This window comes from Ahaetulla prasina, chromosome 5 (assembly GCF_028640845.1).
Source record: "Ahaetulla prasina isolate Xishuangbanna chromosome 5, ASM2864084v1, whole genome shotgun sequence".
Classification (NCBI taxonomy): domain Eukaryota; kingdom Metazoa; phylum Chordata; class Lepidosauria; order Squamata; family Colubridae; genus Ahaetulla; species Ahaetulla prasina.
Genome location: NC_080543.1, coordinates 1,404,698 through 1,427,379, shown reverse-complemented (window position 1 = coordinate 1,427,379; position 22,682 = coordinate 1,404,698). Strand labels below are relative to the sequence as shown.

At 55.6% G+C, this 22,682-nt stretch overlaps 1 protein-coding gene across 5 annotated transcripts; it reads left to right on the top strand.

Moving 5' to 3' along the window:
- Window positions 1–761: 761 nt before the first annotated feature.
- On the top strand, window positions 762–22,580 carry FHIP1B (FHF complex subunit HOOK interacting protein 1B). Of its 5 annotated transcripts, XM_058186101.1 has the most exons (13): window positions 762–822; window positions 983–1,030; window positions 14,934–15,216; window positions 15,407–16,018; window positions 17,877–18,035; window positions 18,574–18,660; window positions 18,923–19,090; window positions 19,452–19,531; window positions 19,896–20,065; window positions 20,184–21,101; window positions 21,495–21,673; window positions 21,763–21,925; window positions 22,144–22,580. In XM_058186101.1, the coding sequence occupies exons 3-13, from the start codon at window positions 15,076–15,078 to the stop codon at window positions 22,437–22,439; spliced, it is 2,973 nt and encodes a 990-aa protein (XP_058042084.1). In that variant the 5' UTR covers window positions 762–822; window positions 983–1,030; window positions 14,934–15,075; the 3' UTR covers window positions 22,440–22,580. The 5 variants fall into 5 exon arrangements, with proteins under 5 accessions (XP_058042084.1, XP_058042086.1, XP_058042087.1 ...); XM_058186103.1 differs by lacking the exon at window positions 983–1,030 and having other exon boundaries at window positions 770–822; XM_058186104.1 differs by lacking the exon at window positions 983–1,030 and having other exon boundaries at window positions 809–937.
- Window positions 22,581–22,682: the final 102 nt, after the last annotated feature.

Sequence of the window (22,682 nt, the reverse complement as noted above, 5' to 3'; positions counted from 1 at the left end):
GTACAAGCCCCCCCTATTGACCATGGACATCTTGGCCCAGGTATGGGGGGGGCGCTTGCATCAGAAAGGCCTGAGGCTACTGCCATTTGGTCATCTTGGGGGAGGGTGGAGAAGTGGGTGTGATTCAGCCTTGAGGGCCACTTCCTTAGAGCACAGGATGTGATGCCATCTGCCGGGTGTGGGGGGTGCTGGTTCCACAGCCTTAGGAGGGAACTTCTGCAGAAAAAGGTTGCACAGTCAGGGCAACTGCTCGGCAACACATGGGTTGGCAAAGCACCAGGCCAACCGCTGTCTGTTGAGCTGGCAGGTGATCCCTGGGATCGACACCCACCCCTCGCGTGGAACCCCGTAACACACGCAGTTAAGAACGTCCCCCCAAGGCTGTGCAGATTCAGCTCCCTTGCCTTGCTTAAGAAAGCTGGGTTCCCTCGAGCGTCGTATCAGAGGGGGCTCTGCCACTCTCCAGAGCAACTGACTGCAGTAACTGGTGGAGCCCCCCCGCCCCCCACAACGAGGCACACAATCCACGCGGCACCCAAAGGCGGCCACAAAACCAGGCAACGGGGCTTCCCCGCTCGAAGGAGAGGCCGAGCGCTGCCTTCGGGTCCCGTAAAACCACCGCCTGGCCGGCTGAGTCGCGGAGGGGCGGCCGGCACTGTCCCGGGGCGCGTGCAGAGAGAGCCTCCGGCGCTGTGGGGGCGGGACCTGCAGGTGGGGGCGGACCGAGGTGGAGACTGCGGCGGGAGGGCTCCTCCCGGCGGGCGGGGCTTGGCCGGGCGGCGGCGCGGGGAAAATGGCGGCGGCGGCGGCGGCGGCAGCCAGGTAAGGCCGCCCAGTGCGGCCGGGGAGGGGCTTGGGGACCCCGGCCGCCCCTCTCCCCTCCCTCTCCGGGCTGGGCCTGCGAGCAGCGAGCCCGGCCAGCCTCCGCGCGGGCGAGGTGGGTTGCAAGCGGGAGACCAGCTGACCGGCCTCTCTCCCCCAGTTGCAGCGCGTGCGGGACAGGAGCTCCGTCGGGCGCCCCCCCGGATGGGTAAGCGGGCCCTGGGCCGGGGGCGCTGCTGCTCCTGGGGGAGCCCGCCGAGGGTCCCGGGGGGGCGGCGGGGCTGCAAACCGGGGTGGCACGGCTTCGCACATCCCGTTGCGCCGGGCTGGGCTGGAGGGGCCCGCCGTGTGTAAGCTGGCTTGCTGCGGCGATGGCAGCTCCCTCCGTCCTGCCGCAAAGGGGCAGCCCGGTCCTTTTGGGGGTCGCCTGCGGCTTGCTCGCCGCCCGATCGTGGCTGGACGGGGAGGCCGAGGGAAGACTGGACGGGCCGCCGGGACACAGAGGCTGCCTACGACCGAGAAAGGGGTCTTATCGGCGGCTGGGGGCGGCGGTGCGGGGCAGTCCGCGTTGGGGTCGGAGTTGCGAGGAAGGCGGCTGCTGCGGGTGCAGAGTGGGTCCCCGGGGGAGCGGGAGCCTCTGCATCCCGGCTCGGTTTTGGGTTGTCGGGCTTCCGCGATGGTCCCTTCTGGGCGAGGGTCTCCTGACCCCGCGGGTCCCTGCCGCTCTCGCTTCGGGGGACGGCTGACGCTGACCCGAAGGGCTGTGGTGGGCTCGGGCGCTCGGCAGGGCGGCATCTCTCTGCCAATGGGGCTCCCGAGGGGCTGCCGGCTCCGGTGGCGCTGAAGCTGCGCTCCTCGGGCTGCGATCAGGCGCCCGCTGCCAGGCAACTGCCGCTGCCCGGGTATCGCCCCTCTTGGGTGAGCCTATCTGGCCGCAGAGCCTTCCGCAGTCAGCCGGGCATCGTCTGGCCGGGCCGTCCTCCTCCCCTCAGAGGGAGCTTTCCGCCTGGGGAGGCCTCTGGTAGGCTGCCCTGCTTCTGCAAGGGGGGGGGGGAGAGGGTCCGGCCAGCGCTTGGGCTGCTGTGGCCAGCCTGCCTGGACATCCCCTGACTGGCCTCTCAGGTGAGAGGGGGAGACCTCCTCTACCTCCTTCCATGGGTGGCTGTGCTTGGGGAGGGGCTCAGGAGAGTTATGCCTTGCCCTCTTTTGGGAGGGGGTGGGGAAGCTGGAGAAAGCCTCTCCTGGAGGCCAAAAAGCAGCCAAGTGGGTTGGGGGTCTTCTCCAAATCAGAGGGTCAGAAACAGGATTGGGGAGGCAGCGTGGAGGCGGGGGTGGGGGTGGCGGCTGAGGTTGTGGTGGAAAACCCCCAGAGCGAAGGCCACCATCCCCGGACTGAAAGCTTCCTTTGAAGCAGTGCTCTCTTCCCCGCTTTTCCTGGGGGGATTGTCTGCTCCTGCCCCCACAGCCCCTCCAATACTGCCTCTGTTCCCCCGGCTGTTGCTTCTTCCAAGGTCAGCCGGCCCCTCCGGCAAGCGCCTTGCAAAAGCAGCTAAATTTAGCCCAGAGGCTGTGAAAATGCAGCTCCTCCTTGGCTCAGCCGGTGGGTGGATCCAGGACCGGAGTTGCTGTGCCCCCCCCCCCCCCGGGAAGAGGCTGGAGGTCAAGTTGCTCTCCCTGTCCTCCTTGGGGGCCCCTCCAGGCTGTGCGGAGGGCGCAGGCAGGACCCTGCTGAGGAGCCGAAGGGTGGCTGTCATTCCCTGCCCCTCCCACCCAAGCCCTCCTGGGACCTGTGGCTGCCCGCTCTGCTCTGCCCATCTGGTGCAAAGGGAGCCCAGGAGAGGAAGGAGGTGCCTGGAAGCCCCTGTCTGAGTGAAGCAGTGTGTGTGTGTGTGTGTGTGCCCAAGAAGTCCCTAGTTGCAGTCCAGTGAAGGACTTGCTCCACGACTGGGCTTCTCTCTTGCCCCCCCCCCCAACTTGTGGGGTTCCTCTTTCTTGGAGTCCTTGTATCACTAGGCGACCTGTGGATCACTTACCCTCTGAGTGGGGCCTTGGTAGACCTTCCCCTCTGCTCTCCTTCTGGCAAAGTCTATTTCTGGTTGAGGAGAAAGTTCTTTTTTTTTGTTGTAAAAAGTTTTTTTTATTTTTTATACAAATATACAATACATAGTCAATCGTTCAGTGTATCGTCTGAGTACATCTTTTGTGTTTTCTTTTTGCTCCTCCAATATTTATCATATCTTAACATTATCATTTATCTGTTAAATATTTCTCACACATTTCTTACATATTAATACATTTATATATATCTCTTCTCTAATAGAATTGCCCCCATACCTTAAAACATTCCATTTCCTCTTTTTTCTTTAATTGCCAAAGTTAATCTGTTCATTTCTGCACATTCCAATATTTTCCTAATTACTTCTCCCTCTGTAGGGATTTTCTCTGTTTTCCATTTTTGTGCAAAACTATCTTCGCTGCAGTTATAACATGTATAATCATATATATATATTTGTTTTCTGAGGTTTTCGCGGGTGTTTGTATGTAGGTCTTTGGTTATTCGGGTTTTCTCCCGTTTCTCCCGACAATTCCAATTTTACGCGGGAGAAAACCCGAATAACCAAAGACCTACATATATGTATGTATGTATGTATGTATGTATATATATATATATATATATATTTGTTTTCTGAGGTTTTCACGGGTGTTTGTATATAGGTCTTTGGTTGTTGGGTTTTCTCCGTGTAAAATTGGAAGTGTCTTGGCGACGTTTCGTGAAGTCTCATTCGTCATCTTCAGGCTTCAACCGTGCTTCTGGGAGCAATGTGTGATGCAGCTGTTTCTTCCTTTTAACTGCTAGTGGGGTTTGAACTGATTGGGTGGGAGCTTGGCTGTGCTCTGATTGGATGGGGGTTTTCTGTGCTCTGATTGGCTGGGGTGTGTCCTGTGTTGGTGGGGGCTTGGTTGTGCTCAGTCTAATCTGTGCTGCAGGGGATTTGAGCTGGTGAGCTGCACTGCTGCTGTTTGGCCGTGTTCGTGGTGGTGCTACATCTTCGTAGTGGGTGTCAGTCTGCTGCATGTATGGATTGGAGGGGTTTGAAGTGGCTAATGTTGCAGCTGCGGTCTGGCTTCTGGTCCTTGGTCGTGCTTCCTGATCAGTGTGGGTTTGGGTGTGCTTTCTGGGTGGATGTGTGGTGGTGACATCCTGTGTGGACCTCGTGAGTGTGGGTCTGGTGTCATTCCTCGTGTTAGGGACACGTTTGTCAATAAGGCAGGTTTCCAAATGGCTGGTAGGCGGGAGGTATCATCTCGTTTGTTCATGCTGTGTGGGCGTTTTCTATCTCGATGGCTTCTCTGATTATTCTGTTGTTAAAGTGTTCAGTTTTGGCGATAGTTCTGGTCTTTTAAAGTCAATATCGTGTCCTGTGACTTTAAAGTGTTGGACCAGGGAAGAAGTTAGTTCCTCTTTTTGAATGAGTTCTTGTGTTCTTCAATCGTGCACTTATTCTTCTGTTGGTTTGTCCAATGTATGTGGTGGGGCAGGCGGTGCATGGGATTTCATATACTCCTTGATTTTCTAACTCAATTTTGTCTTTGGGGTTTCTTAGGATGGTGGATATTTTTGGTTTGTGCAGAATGCTGTCTTGATGTTATGTTTGTGGAGGATCTTGCTGATTCTGTCTGTGGTGCCTTTTATATATGGGAGGAGGGCTGTGCCATTTTCTTGCTCTCTGTCTTGGGTTTTAGTGGGGGTTCTTTTGGATTAGTTTGGTAATCTTATTTCTCTGGAATCCATTGGATGTTAGTACGTTTGTGAGAGTGTGTAGTTCGGTTTTAGGTGTTGTTCGTCAGCTAAGCATTTTGTTCTAGAGATGAGTGTCTTGGCTACGGAGTTGATCTGTGCTGGGTGGTGGTGTGAGAGTGCATGCAGATAGCGGTTTGTGTGTGTTTTCTTCTGGTAGATGGTGTGTCCTAGGGAGCCATAGGGTTTCTTGTAGACTAAGACATCTAGGAAGGAAGTTGGTTGTTAACTTCTGTTTCCATGGTGAACTGTATTTTGGGGTGTAGGCTATTGAGGTGTGTGAGGAAGTTTTCAAGTTTTCTTTCCCGTGTGGCCAGATTATGAAGGTGTCGTCTACGTATCTGAGCCAGAGTTTGGGTTTGTGATCAGATTTTCTAGTGCTTGGGTTTCAAAGTGTTCCATGTAGAGGTTGGCAATGACAGGTGAGAGGGTGATCCCATGGGTGCGCCTTCTATTTGTTTGTATTTTGTCCGTTATAGATGAAGTATGTGTTGGATAGGCAGTGGTTGGTCAGATCTAGTATGTGCTTGGGGGTTATATTTGTTTTGGATAGCTGTCAAGGCTTCTTTGATTGGCACTTGGGTGAAGAGGATATGACATCAAAGCTCACGAGTAGGTCGCTGGGCTGTAAGTTTTGTTTCTTTATGATCTCTATGAACTGGAATGAGTTTTTACGTGTGAGCGATGGATTCTGCATAGGGCTGTAGTTGTTTGGCGAAATTTGGCTAGGTTTTGTAGAGGTGAGCCTATGGAGCTGACTATGGGTCTGAGTGGGGGTTCCTTCTTTGTGTATCTTGGGAGGCCGTGAGCTTAGGGCATCTGGATGATTTCTCTCTGGGAATGATTCTTTGTTGGATTTCTTCGCTGATGGGGAGGCTTTTATTTTGGATCTAGTGGTTTTCTAGGTAGGTGGTGGGGTCTGTTTTGGGGCTTGTATGCAGGGTCTTGGAGTAGGTTGGTTAATTTGGTTTGGTAGTCAGATGTGTTCATAACCACCGTGGCGTTGCCCTTGTCTGCTGGTAGGATTATTATGCTGGTATCTTTTTCAGGTTAAGTAGTGCTGTCTGTTCCTCTTTGGGTAAGTTGCTTTTGGGTGGCTTGCTGCTGCAGGATGTTGGTGATTTCGAGTCTGATTTTGTTAGCGTCATCGGGGTTGATTTTGGTCAGGCTGGTTTCAACTCCGCATATAATGGTCTCAGTGGGGATGTATTTTGGGAGTGACTGCAAAGTTGAATCCTTTGGAAGGACATCGGTTTCAGCTTTGGTGAGGATCCTATCTGAGATGTTACAAACAAACAGTGCATAACATCTCAGATGGGATCCTCCAAGCTTCAATCCAAAAGCAACTTACCCAAAGAGGAACAGACAGCACTACTTAACCTGAAAAAGATACCAGCATAATAATCCTACCAGCAGACAAGGGCAACGCCACGGTGGTTATGAACACATCTGACTACCAAACCAAATTAACCAACCTACTCCAAGACCCTGCATACAAGCCCCTAAAACAGACCCCACCACCTACCTAGAAAACCACTAGATCCAAAATAAAAGCCTCCCCATCAGCGAAGAAATCCAACAAAGAATCATTCCCAGAGAGAAATCATCCAGATGCCCTAAGCTCTACGGCCTCCCAAGATACACAAAGAAGGAACCCCACTCAGACCCATAGTCAGCTCCATAGGCTCACCTCTACAAAACCTAGCCAAATTTCTCGCCAAACAACTACAGCCCTATGCAGAATCCATCGCTCACACGAAAAACTCATTCCAGTTCATAGAGATCATAAAGAAACAAAACTTACAGCCCAGCGACCTACTCGTGAGCTTTGATGTCATATCCTCTTCACCCAAGTGCCAATCAAAGAAGCCTTGACAGCTATCCAAAACAAATATAACCCCCAAGCACATCCTAGATCTGACCAACCACTGCCTATCCAACACATACTTCATCTATAACGGACAAAATACAAACAAATAGAAGGCGCACCCATGGGATCACCCTCTCACCTGTCATTGCCAACCTCTACATGGAACACTTTGAAACCCAAGCACTAGAAAAATCTGATCACAAACCCAAACTCTGGCTCAGATAATGACTACACCTTCATAATCTGGCCACACGGGAAAGAAAACATTGAAAACTTCCTCACACACCTCAATAGCCTACACCCCAAAATACAGTTCACCATGGAAACAGAAGTTAACAACCAACTTCCCTTCCTAGATGTCTTAGTCTACAAGAAACCCAATGGCTCCCTAGGACACACCATCTACCAGAAGAAAACACACACAAACCGCTATCTGCATGCACTCTCACACCACCACCCAGCACAGATCAACTCCCTAGCCAAGACACCCATCTCTAGAACAAAATGCTTAACTAACGAACAACACCTAAAACCGAACTACACACTCTCACAAACGTACTAACATCCAATGGATTCCAGAGAAATAAGATTACGAACCCCCCACTAAAACCCAAGACAGAGAGCAAGAAAATGGCACAGCCCTCCTCCCATATATAAAAGGCACCACAGACAGAATCAGCAAGATCCTCCACAAACATAACATCAAGACAGCATTCTGCACAAACCAAAAAATATCCACCATCCTAAGAAACCCCAAAGACAAAATTGAGTTAGAAAATCAAGGAGTATATGAAATCCCATGCACCGCCTGCCCCACCACATACATTGGACAAACCAACAGAAGAATAAGTGCACGATTGAAGAACACAAGAACTCATTCAAAAAGAGGAACTAACTTCCCTGGCCCAACACTTTAAAGTCACAGGACACGATATTGACTTTAAAAAGACCAGAACTATCGCCAAAACTGAACACTTTAACAACAGAATAATCAGAGAAGCCATCGAGATAGAAAAACGCCCACACAGCATGAACAAACGAGATGATACCTCCGCCTACCAGCCATTTGAAACCTGCCCTTATTGACAAACGTGTCCCTAACACGAGGAATGACACCAGACCCACACTCACGAGGTCCACACAGGATGTCACCACCACACATCCTCCCAGAAAGCACACCCAAACCCACACTGATCAGGAAGCACGACCAAGGACCAGAAGCCAGACCGCAGCTGCAACATTAGCCACTTCAAACCCTCCAATCCATACATGCAGCAGACTGACACCCACTACGAAGATGTAGCACGACCACGAACACGGCCAAACAGCAGCAGTGCAGCTCACCAGCTCAAATCCCCTGCAGCACAGATTAGACTGAGCACAACCAAGCCCCCACCAACACAGGACACACCCCAGCCAATCAGAGCACAGAAAACCCCATCCAATCAGAGCACAGCCAAGCTCCCACCCAATCAGTTCAAACCCCACTAGCAGTTAAAAGGAAGAAACAGCTGCGATCACACATTGCTCCCAGAAGCACGGTTGAAGCCTGAAGATGACGAATGAGACTTCGTCGAAACGTCGCCAAGACACTTCCAATTTTACACGGGAGAAAACCCGAACAACCAAAGACCTATATATATATATATATATATATTTATATTTATATTTACTAAATTTCTCTGTAAGATACCCAATAGGAACAGTTCAGATTTTAAATCCATATGTTGTTGTATCATTTCTTCTAACCATGTTTTAATTTTAATCCAATAATTTCTCGCTTCTGGGCACGTCCACCACATATGATAATACAATCCTGGTGTCTGGTGGCATTTCCAACATTTAGCTGATTTATCTTTAAACATTTTTGCCAACTTTTCAGGAGGCATGTGCCATCTATAAAACATTTTATATTGGTTCTTGAGGAGAAGGTTTTTGAGTGGGGAGGCTCCTCCTGCAGAAGGGGTGCAGCTCTGAGTTTTCTCAGCCCCAACTTCTCCGCAGGCTGTGGGGCAGGAGCTGCTCCACTCCTAGGGACACCTACACGATTGGCACCACTTGGGCTGCTGGTTTGCAGGGAGGAAGTGTGGGGACAGATGGCCTCTAGGCTGTCCCCTCCCCCCCTAAATATGGGGAAGTGGGATCCCCTCTGCCTGTGCCTTCAGTTGGGACCCTTCATGCTGCTTCTACGACTCACACACAGATAGGGCTCCTCTGAGCACTTTGACTGGCAGCTTCTGCCAAGGGCATTCTACTTGGAGGGAGGGCAGCGGTTGCTGGAGGGGCAGATCAGCCCCCTGCTGAATGATAAGGGGTGATGCTCTTGTAGGAAGCTGCTCCTCTTCCTACCCCACAATCCTCAGCTTCTGCCTGGGGGAACCTGGGGTGACTTGCACCAAAGGGGGAACCCACAATTTTGGGAGAAGAGCTGCAACTGGCAGGAAGTATCCTACATGTGCAGTAGGGAGGGGGCTATCCTGGGGAGAGGGACAGCTGGACTGGGCCTGCTTACCTTCTGCTGGATCTTGGGGGAAGGAGAGCCCATTTGGCCGTGGGGGTAGTGGTCTGCTGCCAGTGTTTGCCTGGAGGAGAGCTTGTTCCCCCCCCCCGGGATTCTCTCTGCCCCCCCTTGCCCAGCCTTACGCATCTGGGTCAAGGGAGACAAGATGATGCCATCTTTTGTGTGTGTGCGCGCGCATGTTGCTACAGCCTCCAGGTGGGTCTGCCAGTAAGTCAGTGGGCCCTGGTGGGCAGCACCTACTGGCAGAAGCCCTGTCCCTGGGATCAGCCCGAGAGGGGTGGGGCTGTCCTGGAGAACAGCTGCCAACCAAGCTGACCTGGGGGATAGATTGTGTGTGTGTGTGCATCTTTTGTGCCCCAGAATTTGGCTGCTTCCAACAGATGAATTAATCTGGGGAAGTAACAGGAAGCCCACAAACACAAACTTGGCATAGTTCTGGCTGCCACATCCTGATGGGTGCCAGACTCTTCCAGCAAAATCCCATTTGAGAGACAGGAGTCATCTGGTGGGGGGCACACTTCCCTCACCCAAATCCCCAAGGAGGGATATTGGGGTGCTTTTAAGCACTCCTTCCTTTCCCCACTTTGCTTTGCATGGGGAAGGCTCCTGGCCTTGACGGTATCTTGGAGATCATCTAATCTGACCCCCATCAAACAGCACCCAAAAATGATGCTCATCCAGGCTCAGTTCAGGTGCTGACAGGGCAAGGCAGGCCAGCTCCCTCGTGTGAAATGGGCTTCCTTGAGCCTCCTGCTGAGGCTCCTTGGTCATTCGGCAGTCCTTTTGGAAGAGCAACCGGGCCTCCCCCTCTGCCCCGGGGCCTCCAGCTGACCTCTCACCTCTTCCTCCGTGGCCCTTATTGTCCTTCCTCCCTCCCTGAGGGGACCTCAGATTGCCAGGGTCCCTCCCCACATCTGGGACCCCCTTACAATTCTAGGTGGGGTCTGAGCTGCAGAAGAGAGAAAGGAACAAGGCTGCTCTTGGTGCGTTGTCGGATTGTATTGGCTTTGTTTGCAGCTGCATCACGTGGTTGGCTTAGCTCAGCTGGAAGTCACCAAAATGCCCAAGTCCTTTCCAGAGGAGCAGCTGCTGGTCCTGTATCCCTGCTTCCTGGAAACATAATTCACAACCCTGCTCCTTCCCACATAAACCCTGGGTTTTGTTGAGAATCGTCCAGCTCCTTTATCAATACGTTGAACAGCTCAGACACCGGAGGCGTCCTTCAAAGTCCAAGCGATTGGCTGAGAGCTTGGCATTCTGGAAAAGCAGCCACCATTTATTGGCTTGTTTCAGATTTCCTTTTTCTCTGGGGCACCACAAGGCACCTTGTGTAGCGTTTCCTCTTCCGGTGCCCCCCTACACAACAGCCCTGTGGAGTAGACTGGGCAGAGGGAGAGTGATCAGATCAATGTCACCCTGAACCCCGACTGCCAGGATCTGCTTCCTTAGCCAGGTCAAGGGATGGGTGCATTGAGTGAATTCCAGCCTCCAAACTAGTTTAGCTTCAACCCTGTGGGGTATTTCTTTGGCAACCCCCCTCCCCCTTTGCTCTGATGCCTGGGATCAAGGAAGGTATAGGGAGCCCCTGTGAAGATTGGCCTCCCCAGACATCATTATAAACCCGCCCTCCCCCCATGGGAAGAACTGCAGCCCTCACCCCCATCTGTGGTGGTGCAGACTCAGGTGTGGTTTTTCCTTGCCTTGCAATGGTGGGGGTGGGGTGGGGAGAACCAAAAGAGAGCAGCTGGAAGGGTAGAGAAGGGGGATGGCTGGGTCAGCCTTGGGAGGGGGGGTCTTTCTGCTGATTCTAGCTGGTCTCTGGAGCAGCTCCAAAGAAGGCATGAGCTGTGGTGGCCTTTAGTCTTTTCTGCCACCCAGGACAGCTGGCCCAGACAGGGCACTTTCTCACCAGCAGGAATGTGGGAATCACTTTGCATGGGGAGCAGGGGGAAACCCTCATTTAAGGGGGTGGGTGGGAAGGTGCCCGCCAAGACCACAAGCGAGGCCTCTGAGGACTCAGAGATGCCCATTTTGGAATGGACGGCTTTTAGGTGGCAGGGAACCCAGCCTCCATACTGTTTAACAATCACCTCATGTGCAGGTGAACATCACTAACTACCCTTCCTAGAAGCACAACCGAGGCAGCGGTGATGGGGCCAAGTGAAAAGAAGTGGGCACCACCAGGTACATTTTCCCATCCATTGAAACAAGGCTTCGGTTCAAAGCCCCAGTGTTGACTTGCCTTTCTGGCTGGGTGCTGATGTCGAGCAGGGCCGTCCTCCCTCCTCTCTGCCTGGGTTGGGCCCCCCTCTTGCCTGCCCTTGGCAAGAGCTCCCCGCCTGGATGGTTTGGACCGAGGCTCGGCTGGTGGTCTTCAATGGCTGGTGTTGGAAGGCCTTGTGCTTGTCTGGAGTTAAACAGAGATTGGCTTCTTTTGGGCTTTCCTTGGACCGGGCACTGTGGCTGGCTCAGCTGCAGTTTGCTGGGGCATCTCTGCAAGGCCAGAAAGCAGGTGCCCCTCCTGCTCTCTGGGTCCTGGCTAAGGACTTTCAGCACCTTCATGTCCAGTCAGATGGGGGGGGGGCTTTAAGGGAGGCCATTCTCCTGCCTCGATCTGCACTTGCCTCCTCGGGGCTCCTGGTAGTGCCCGCCTGGCTCCAGGAAGGGACAAAGTCCAAAGAGACGGCCAAGCAGCTGCTTCCGCCTTCTTGTCCTGGCAGCGGGTGAGTGTGCGTAGGGGACGCCTGCCCCATGTTGGGGATGGGGAGGTCTTAGTAAGGGTTCCAGTCGGCCACTTCTACAAGCCCCTGCTGGGGAGGGATGGAGTCTGTCCCGGGGTGGGAAAGCCGGTGACCCTGGAAGGAGGTTGGGGTGGGGGCAGGTCTGGCAGGAGGGCTGGGCATGTTGTGGCACCTTAAGGCAGAGCCCAGCTGTCGGGTGCTGGGGAGTCTCTCACGGGCTGGTGGCCCTGGGGTGTTGCTGCTGCCCCCACTCGGCAGATCTTGGCCCAGCCCCTGTTTCTCGTGGCCTGGGAAATTCTGGGATGGCTTTGTCCCTCAGTGCCCCACGGAGTGGAGGAGTGCCTCTCCCTGGCTCTCCAGGTGGCCTTGGCCAAGTGGCTGCTGTGGGCGAGCTCTGGGCCTTCCTGGGCCGCCCTACCCTTGCCCAGTGGAGAGGGTGCTTAGCTCCCACTGGCTATTGGATGTCTTGCTATGAGCAACCCCCCACCCCCCTTTCCTTCAGCCCTCAGATTGCAGTAGAAACTGACTTTGGTGTTAATGTCAGGGAAGGCTTGTGAATCCAGAGGGCTCGCCAGACCTCCCTCCCTCCCGTTGTGGTGGGGTGTGGTTTGGATCCGGCTCCTTGGGATAAAGGAGGGAGGTTTTCAAAACGGGGTTCTTTTAAGGTGTGGGGGGGTCTTTGGTGTTCTCAGCTTGAGCTTAGTTGAACTTCATATTCGTGGCTGTTTTGGTGCATGTGAGAAGCTTTCATGATCCATAGACCCAAGGTCAAGGGGCCCTTTCACGGATGTTCTGCGTGGGGGGTGGACACCTCTGCTTAAGGATTACCGTAAATGCTGGAACATGACTCCCACGAACAGTGTTTGCATCCCACTTCCATTTCAAGCTTGTGTTTCTACAGGTTTCCTTGAATGTTGCACCCTGCGTAAAAATACATCAGTGAGACTTAGTTATAATATCTACTTAGATGCTTTGCAACAGGACCTTTTTTTGAAAGTCACACTCCTGGGTCAGTTGAAATCATGCAGCTTTCTGGGCCTTACCTGGAGTTGAGAGGGGCAGCTGGTTGGTCTCGGCTCAAAGGGCATCTCCCTGCCAGCATCCTCGTGCCAATTGTTCCCCTCGCCCGATTGCTGAAGCCGGGATCCTGAGCTGCCCCCTATGCCTGGGCAGGCCAAGGAATTGAGATGTAAACAGGATCGGGGCCTGCAAGACGGGGGTCAGCTTCTCCCATAACTGGCACACTTGGACCGGGGCTGGCTGGTTGCAACGGGAGGACCTTTCGAGGGGGCCTTGCGGCAAGCCCATCCCTGGGGTGGGTGAGGGGAACTCAGGGAATCCCAAGCCGAGTGGAAGGTCCCAGCCTAAACGCCCTGTTTTGATGCCCCCTGCCTCTCCTCTTTTGGCACACTTGAAGGTGGCCCACGTGCTGCCTCAGCTTGAGCATCTAAGTAACATCATCAGTGGTTTATTAGAAGCCAAGTGAAACACAGGAGTGCAAATTTTTCCCCACTTAGACTCTTCCCATCACTGTTCCCCCACCATCCAATCAATTTCAAAGAAGATCCGTTGGAAACAGCCGCCCTGACTGGCTTGCATCCGCATTCCTCCCATCCCGGATTGGCCTTCAAATGCTGGAGTGGCCTTCAAATGCCATGTGGGGCAGGCAGCTCCACTTTCTAAACTTTCACTTTCCCCCCCCCCCAAGTGCTCCCCCTCCTCCTCCTCCCCCAAGGCAGACTGGTACGATTACAGAGTGCAGGGGTGAGGTTGCAGTTCTGACCCAGATCTGCAAGCGGATGCTGCATTTTTGCCATCCTTCTCGGCCCGTTGAGTGTGCCCCTGCCCTGCCTGTTCCTTGGCCTAGGCTGGTGGATGTGGGTCATGCCTCATGGCACCCTCTCGGTGGCACAACTCTGAAGGCTGTCCTGGTTTTTGGTGGTGGCAGAGCCAACCAGTTCCTCTTGCCGCATTAGCAGCTGGTGGTGCCTTTCTGTCCTGGGATGCACAGCCAGGCCTTCTCCCCATGCTCTCTGGCTTCCCACAACCTTGTGGGGAGAAGAGCTGAACTGGAGTCATGGCCATCCTGCTCACTTCCCCGCTGCAGCAGCTCAGGGCCGATGGGGCTAACCCCACATTGATCCTCTGCTGGCGATGGCTGCTGGTCCTTACCAACGGGCCATGCTAGACTTCAAAGGAGCCGAGACCATCTTCCTGGCAGGTCCAGCTGGCAGTTGATGAAGCAGCCGAGATCTCTGCCAGAGCAGTCACGGAGCTGCTGTTGGCTGGCAGATCAGGCGGTCCTCTTGGCTTAGGAAGCCCAGCTCTCCCTGAGCTTGGGGGCCTTCTGGCTCCTGGACATGGGGAGATCGGTCCCTCAACCTCTTTGTGTACGGGCTCCATTTCAGGTGTTGGGAGCAAATCACTCCTGCTTCTCTGGGGTGGTTTTTTGGGCATCGAGGGCATCTGCCTTGTCAGTAGGGACCAGCCTGTGGTGTGCCCTGAATGAGGAAAGGAGCCCTTCCAGCTGGTCTGAGAGGCCATTTCAAAGCTTGGCACTAACTGTCAATAAACTCTAGCACTGCCCGTTGGCAGAATGATGTTTAGGAAGTGGTTTCTGAGCCTCAGTTCAGCTTGTGATAACAGAACATGCAGAAGCATTGAATGGCAAAGACCCGGCATCTCCTCTTTGCTTATCACTGTGAACTTGGCAGCTGTGGTTCCTGTTCTGGGGCTACGATGCTGGATGCCCTGCTCCTTACGAACAGGCAGCCTTGGCAGTCCAAATGGCTTGGGGGGGATGGTGAGCATCTTGGGAGAGCCCTCTTCTGCCTGAGAAACTGGGCTTCCCCAGGGAGGAGAGTTGTAGCCTAGGAAGGCTGCTGTGACCATCTGTTCCCTCCCCCCACCCCGTGCAAGGGTCTCTTCTACTCTTCTGAAGGGTTAGGGTCAGCAAAGGCTTTGCAGGGCTTCCGTCCACTCTTGGGGTTGGAAGCAGCTGGTGCCCACCTGCAAAGGCGCCCAAATCATTTGCCTGCCAGCTGTATCTGCCCCCTTCCTTGCCTGGTGGGTCTGCTTTCTGGAGTTCTGATTCTCCAGCCCTGGAGGGCCTTCTGCACGAACAATTGGGGGTCCCCCTCTGCCCACTCACAGCCCGCTTTCTGTCTCTCGTGTTTGCAGCTTGGCACAGCGTTTGTAGCGACATGGATGCCCCAGCCAGGAGACTGGCGGCTTGCCCTCACCTGCTCTGCCTCACGTGAGGCCACCTTTGACCTGCCTGCAGCCCCCCACCCTGCTGTTCCGGTCTGGGAGGCCTCTCTCCATGGAGAAGATGAGCTGGCTGAGCAAACTGAACCCCCGAGCGGCAGCTGGGCCAAGGGCGAGCCGCGGCGCCAGCCTACAGGGCCCCGTGATGGCGGACCCCGAAACCTGCCTGATGGTCTTCAAGAACCACTGGGCTCAGGTGAGTGACTCAGGTGAGTGGCCCAGGTGAGTGTCTTTGGGTAGCCAGGGGCAGCGCGAAGGGGCAGTGGAGCACGGGACCTCAGCCAGTGTGTGTGCGGAGCAGACCGGATGAGTGTGCAAGAGATCCTCCTCAAGTCAGGGGACACAGCAGGAGAGGGAACAGCCTGACACCTTTCCTCTCCTGGTAGGTCCTGAGGATCCTGGAGAAGCGCGGGCCCCATGTGGCCCCAGGGGCCGCGGATGACCTGAGTGCTGTGCGCAACAACACCTACCAGATGGTGACCCTACTGGCAGAGGAGCGCCCACGTGCCGAGCCGGCGATGGGGCCCATCCTGGAGTTTGCGGTCTCGGAGAACGTCCTGGAGCACCTGCTGGGCTGGCACCTGCAGTGGGAGGTGCCCGAGGAGCGCAAGGTGGAGCTGCTGAAGCTGTTTGAGATGCTGATCAGCCAGGCCCACCAGCCATTGCTGCACCAGAAGGGCGTGGTGGCCCCCCTGCTGCGGCTGCTGGCCCTGTGCGCTGAGCCGGCCTCGCCCCTGCTGGAGACCAATCTGGTGCTGCTGCTGAACCAGCTATGTGTCTCTGTGGCCCGGGACCCCCCGCTGCTGGAGCTCTTCTTCCACAGCCCCTCCGAGCAGGGACCCCCCCACCTGCTGCTCTTCTCCCTCCTCATCCCCTACATCCACCACGAGGGGGTCGTGGGCCAGCAGGCGCGGGACGCACTGCTCCTGCTCATGGCTGTGTCATCCGGCAGCCGGACCGTCGCACGCTATATCACGGAACACTCCTACTTCTGCCCGGTAAGGCCACAGAAATCACCTTCGGCGTATTCTTTCCCTGCCAGCCCAGGGGAGGCGTCAACGCCTGTCGCTCTGCTGATTTGGTTGGCACTCAGCTGCCTTTCGGACCCTTTCTCGGCCCTTGCAAAGTAGCCTACAGCTTTCATTCCAAATTCAATGACCGCCTTGTGGCGGTGTTTAAATTATTATTTTTAACAGCTGTCCTAAAGTGGTTATGTTAATCCCATTATTTTTTCAGGCTTCTGCATTATTTTGAGTTGAGGTTTCGGTTATATTTGTACCTTGTTGTATTGAGTGGTGAGCCAGTTTTAGCAGCGAATGTGGGCACCCAGAATTGCAGGCTTTGGAGGGAGGAGAAGAGACTTGAAATGTCAGGCCAGAAATAGCAAAGACGCTGCTCGTTGTCTCTGGGCCGTGCTTCCTCCATGGGCTCATTTGGCAGACCCTCGTCTATGCCAGGAGTGGCAGGGTCGGTCAGCAGGCTTGGCGTGCCGACTCTGCACTTGCCTGGCTGTGCCCATCTGTCAGATGCTGCTCAGACTGTGGAGGTGCTTCCCGTAAGGGGGCCCAGAGGCTCCAGTAGTCAGCCCACACAGGCATTGGGGGGGGGCATTGACTGTCTGTTTGTCACCCCCAACTGGGGAAGGCCGTCTGCCTCCTCCCCTCTTCCAGATGAGGCTTGGCATGCTCTGCAGGGCCTTGGGCAGCTTCTTGTCCCTAGGCAGGCACCAGGACACGGGAACGCTTGAGCCGGGGTAGGGGGGCAGCTCTCATCAGCATCCTGGATGGAACAAGAGAGACTCTTTGTTGCCTGGGAAGTTTTAGGAATTGGAAGTCCAGGCGTCTTCCTCAGGTGACCAAGGGTGAGAAACATGCACGGGGCGGGGGGGAGATGTTCTGTCTCCCCATCCACCAGAGGGGCACATCAGGTAGGCAGGCAGGCAGGCAGCTGGTCCCACTCTGTCCGTCATCACACAGCCATGCGGACACTTTTTGCAGCGTTCTTCCCTGTGAAATGAAATGAAAGATCTGCTATAGTTTTAAAAGCCTGACCTGATTATGCCTCCCCCCCCCCGCATTATGACAGCATGGCTTAGGACCGGGATACCTACGGGACCGTCTACTGCCATCCTCTATCTCCCAGCGACCGGTGCGTTCTCACAGAGGGGGACTCCTTAGGGTGCTGTCAGCCAAGCATTGTCGACTGGCGGCCCCCAGGGGGAGGGCCTTCTCTGTGGGGGCTCCGACCCTGTGGAACAAACTTCCCCCTGGACTTCGACAAATACCTGACCTCAGGACCTTTCGCCGCGAACTTAAAACTTATTTATTCCGCCTTGCTGGACTGGCTTGAATTTTTAGAATTTTAACTTTTTTTTTATTTTTATTTTTTTTTATTTGCATTTATATCCCACCCTTCTCCGAAGACTCAGGGCGGCTTACACTATGTCAAGCAATAGTCTTCATCCATTTGTATATTATATACAAAGTCAACTTATTGCCCCCAACCATCTGGGTCCTCATTTTACCTACCTTATAAAGGATGGAAGGCTGAGTCAACCTTGGGCCTGGTGGGACTTGAACCTGCAGTAATTGCAAGCAGCTGTGTTAATAACAGACTGTCTTACCAGTCTGAGCCACCAGAGGCCCTTGATTTTACGGGTTTCAAATTTTTGTGATATTGTATTTTAAATTTTAAATTTGGCCAATTCAATATGTTTTTTAAGGGTTGTTCTTATTATTGTATGTGTTGTTTTTTGTATTTTATTCTGGCTGTGCACCGCCCTGAGTCCTTCGGGAGAAGGGCGGTATACAAATTAAAATATTATTATTATTATTATTATCTTCAATCCCCACCCAGGTTCTGGCTACAGGACTGAGCGCCCTCTACTCCTCACTACCCCGCAAACTTGAAGTCCGTGGGGATGACTGGCACTTCCTGCGCCGGGAGGACTGGATCGGGGTCCCGTCGCTGGTCCTCTTCATGAACTCCTTGGAGTTTTGCAATGCGGTCATCCAGGTAAGGCTGCTGTCCAGCAGGAGAGCTGGGGTGGGGGGAGGGGAGAGAAGGACATCCAAAAGCCACCTCAAACCCTGAGCAGATCTCGCCTAGAAGGTCTCGCCTGGAGAGCTGAGCAGAGTCCTGCGGTTCAGCTCTTGCGGAATCTGGAGGAATGTGGGAGCAGTAACACCCCCCCCAAGAGCAGCTCAGAGGGGTGCGGGGTGGGGTCTCTTGCTGTCCATGTGCAAACACGGCTAGGCACCGCCTCTGCCGGCGTGGCCTTCACTCATGTTGGTCGCTGTGGATCCTGCCCCTCCCACGTTTTACATAGGGCCCCTGTCCAGCTTCCTTGCTTCCCTCCCCCCGCAGGTAGGACATCAAGCCCTTCTTCCTATGAGTCCCCCTCCCTGATGTATTTGGGGGGGGGTGAGCTTGTGGGAGAGGCAACTGCCCTTCCTGAGGTATTTTGTGGGTCTTCCCCAGCAGCTCTGACTTGCTTCTCCTTCTCTTGGTGGTCCTGGGCACCCTTTCTGACTCCTGCCCCTTTTCCTTGTAGGTGGCCCACCCACTGGTCCAGAAGCAGCTGGTGGATTATATCCACAATGGATTCCTGGTGCCAGTTATGGGCCCGGCTTTGCACAAGGTGAGGATGAGGCTTCTCTCCCTTTCGAAAGAGGGCGGATGCCCCCTGGACAAACTGCCTCGCATGGGCTTTGATTCCTGGCAGCAGGAGGGCAGGGCACCTGGTGCTTTGTCTACGGGATGTGATGAGGCACCCAGAGATTCTGCCACAGAGGAGCCATCGTAGGGTGGTGGTGCTAGTGCCCGAGTGGAGATGGGCCTTGGGTCCTCCAGCTGCAGGCTTCAGGGGGGCGGTGCCTTTGCTGAGATCCCTCTGTCCACAGACGTCCATCGAAGAGATGATCGCCAGCACAGCCTACCTGGACCTCTTCCTGCGCAGCATCAGTGAGACGGCCCTACTAAAGACCTTCCTGTGCTTCCTGCTGCTCCACCACCATGACAGCAGCACCATCCTGGACACGCTGGTGGCACGGATCGCCAGTAATTCCCGGGTGAGGCGACCAACCTGGCATGGGCACTGGTAGTGGGGGGGGCATGCAGCTTCCACACGATGGAGGCTGGGAGGAACACAGGAAGGCTGAAAACAGACATTCCTCACCCCCAAGTCAGTCTCCAGAAGAGAGAGACCCCCTTCACCTCCCCAACACCCCTCGAGGAGCAGCAGCTCAGCTTACCAGAATGGCTTCATAGCTCAGGGTTGCAAGAAGGCCTGCAGTGACCAGGGTGGTGGTGGGAGCCTGGGGCCTTTACCTAGTTCAGTGTGTGTGTGTGTGGGGGGGGGGGAGAGGACCTCGGAAGGGAGGGCTGCTTCCTCTCTTCCTCTAATTCTGCCCCTTCCCCTTGTTCCCCCAGCTCTGCATGGTCTCCCTCAGCCTCTTCCGGACGCTGATCGGCCTGCACTGTGAGGATGTCCTGCTGCAGCTGGTGCTGAGGTACTGGGGGCTCCTTGCAGGGGAGAATCCCCCTTCGGGGGACACCTCCCCACCCCCGCCATGAAAGGGCTGCTTTACCCAGTAGGCAAGACCTGTTGCCCACCAAGGGTGGGGCAGAGAGGTCTTCTTTGTGTGGAAGGGGAAGTGAATGGCTTCCGGTCTTTTGCGGGGTCGGGGGTGGGGGTGGGGGGGTGGCGGGGGTGGGGGTGGGGGTGGGGGCGAAAAATTGCTCCCCTTAGGACAGTTGCCCAGGCACCCCTTCCTTTGCTTGGAATCTCTGGAAGAGGAGCTCCCCCTGGTGGGCCTCTAAGCATCCTGCAGGTTCTTAACCTACCAGCTGCTGTCCGCCCCCCCTCCCCCCCAGGTACCTGATCCCCTGCAGCCACGTCATGCTAAGCCAGAAGAGAGCGGTCAAGGAGCTGGACCTGTATGGCAAGGCTGCTGCCAAGTTCCTCTCGCTGATCCCTCGCTGTTGCTGCCCAGAGAGCCTGCCCATCCCTGAACAGGAGGAGGAACGGGCAGCCTGGTCCAAGGGTGAGGCTGGGCTGTGTCCGGAGGAGGCCGGGGGGTGGGTGGGGAGAGCCTCCCCAAAAGGGCTCCCTCCTGGACCAGCTTTGGGACCTTGGTTGACCCTCCTCCTCCATGTCCCCAGGCCAAGGCAGCCCCAGCGTGGACTCTTCCTCCGTGGTGACCGTCCCCAGGCCCTCCACGCCGTCTCGCATCTCCTTTTTCACCCGCCAGTCCAGCTTCAGCATGGAGGCCCCCAGTGCCACCCCCCACTCTCCAGGGACGCCTGTGGGTAGCCCTGGTCACCGTCCTGGCAGGTGGGAGGAGGTCTCGGAGCTGGAAGGGAACTACCTGGAATACCTACGGGATGCGCGGCTCAACATCGACCTCTGCGTCCGTGCCTGTCGCGTCTGGTCAGCCCCCTATGATGGGGAGGAGCCCAATGCTGTCAGCTTAGCTCTGCCTCCGGGTGCCTCCTCGGCAGCCAACGCATGCGTCCATCCCAGGGGGCCCCTGCCAGACCCTGCACCTGCCTCCCCTCGGACTAAAAAGCGGGGGGCAAGTTTAGAAGGGGCCCCTGATGGTTTGCCACCCAGCAATGCCCCACCTGCGGACACCAAAGATAAGCTCTCTCTGCTTAATGGGGCCCACATGGACGCCGGCATCAAGAAGGGCCGCTGGTGCCCCCCGGAGGGCCCCTTGAAGAATGGGTCAGTCCCGTCCCCCAATCTTTGGGAAGGTGCCTCCTGCCTGGACTTGCTTGCAGAGGAGGGGCTGAGCCAGGCCCCTCTGGAGAACGGGGGGCCGCTGACGGTTGAGGAGTTCCACCGGGAACTGTGTCAGCTGCAGGATGAGATGGCCAATGGGGGCCGAACTGAGGAAGACCCTGGCTTGGACTCCCCATCCGGACCTGAACCACTTTCCCGGGAGGAAGAGGAAGCCTACCACCGCTTTTCCTCCTGCCCTGAGGGCTTGGCCCCCGTCCTATCTGCTGACCCCCTGTCCCAGATCATCATCAGCCCCCCCCGGGCCTTGGGGCAGCCTCCTAGCCAGCCATTCACCGGTGAGTTTCTTTCCCCAGGACCCCCCAGGTGCGGTTTTTCTTACCCGCCTTGTAGTGTCCGTTGGCATCCCAGGAAAGACTCTTGCAAACCTTTGGGAAGTTCGTTTCTTCAATGGCCCTTGTAATGGAAGCTGCTGCCTGATTATTTGGCCAGGGAGCATGAAGTCTTCTGGGTTGCCATCAATGGGCAGCTTTATGGTAGTTCCAGGCCCGTGTGGGACAGCAAAGGGGAAGGGTCCTTCCCATCTCAGGCTGGCCCTCGGGTCCGGTATAGGCCAGCCAAGAGGCAGGATGAGTCCCCTTCCTACCCCTGGGCCTTCCTGTGCAGCAGCCCAGGGCCTGGGATGGGCCCATGTCTCAGTCCACCCACCTGACAGCCACCCATGTCTACAGGCCCCTTTCTGGCCATCCTGCTGGCCAAGCTGGAGAACATGCTACAGAACTCACTCTACGTCAACTTCCTGCTGACGGGGCTGCTGGCTCAGCTCGCCTGCTACCCGCAGCCCCTCCTGAGGTCCTTCCTGCTCAACACCAACATGGTCTTCCAGCCCAGCGTCAAGTCCCTCCTCCAGGTAGCCCTGCAGCCTGTGGGGAGGGGTGCCACCTGGCCCTCCCTGCGGAAGGTGGCTGAGGGCCTGGCTTCTTCTCCCCCCTCCTGCAGGTCCTGGGCTCTGTGAAGAACAAAATCGAGGGCTTCGCGGCCAGCCAAGAGGACTTCCCCTCGCTGCTCTTCAAGGCCAGGAAATACCTGATTGCCCGGGCCAGGCCGGACACCCCCGACGCCACCAACCCCCCGCCCCCTTTGCGCCGCCCCGAGGCCCTCGGTGAGCAACACTGGGCATGGCCGGGGATCTGCCCATGGGAACTCGGCAAGGGGGAGAAAGGGCACCTGGGGCTCGTTGGGTGTGGCTAGGGGGGGCTCCCCTGGGACAGCTGTCGTTGCTTGCTGGGGGGAGTCGGGGCCGGGGGCCTTGGGGAAGCTCAGCCTTTGTCCACTGGCCATAAGGCTGCCGGTCTTGACTCATGCTCACTCTCCCGCCAGTGAAGAGCCGGAAGCCCACCATCGGGGAGCTGATCATGCGCCACACCAACAGTCCCACACGGGCCCGCCAGGCCGCCCAGCTGGCCCTGCAGCACGTGCGTGAAGGCCAGGTGCTGCAGGCGCTCTCGGGCAGCTCCCTCTTCCGCGGCTCTGCTGAGAAGCAGAGCGAAGCGCTACGGGTGAAGAACGCTGTCTACTGCGCGGTCATCTTCAGCGAGTTCCTCAAGGAGCTGGCGGCCATTGCCCAGGCCCACGCTGTCACCTCGCCCTTCCTGCTGGAGCCCCCCACGGAGTGACGCCCTCACCACCTCTCCTGCCCAGTTGGGGTGGGACACCCACAGGGAGACCCCTCCCTTTTTAAAACTCCATACCAGGAAATGGACCTTTTTAATTTATTGGGAATGAATGTTTTTTTCTGGAAAATAATTGTTTGTTGATTATATATATATATATATATATATATATATAGGTCTTTGGTTGTTCGAGTTTTCTCCCGTGTAAAATTGGAAGTGTCTTGGCGACGTTTCGACGAAGTCTCA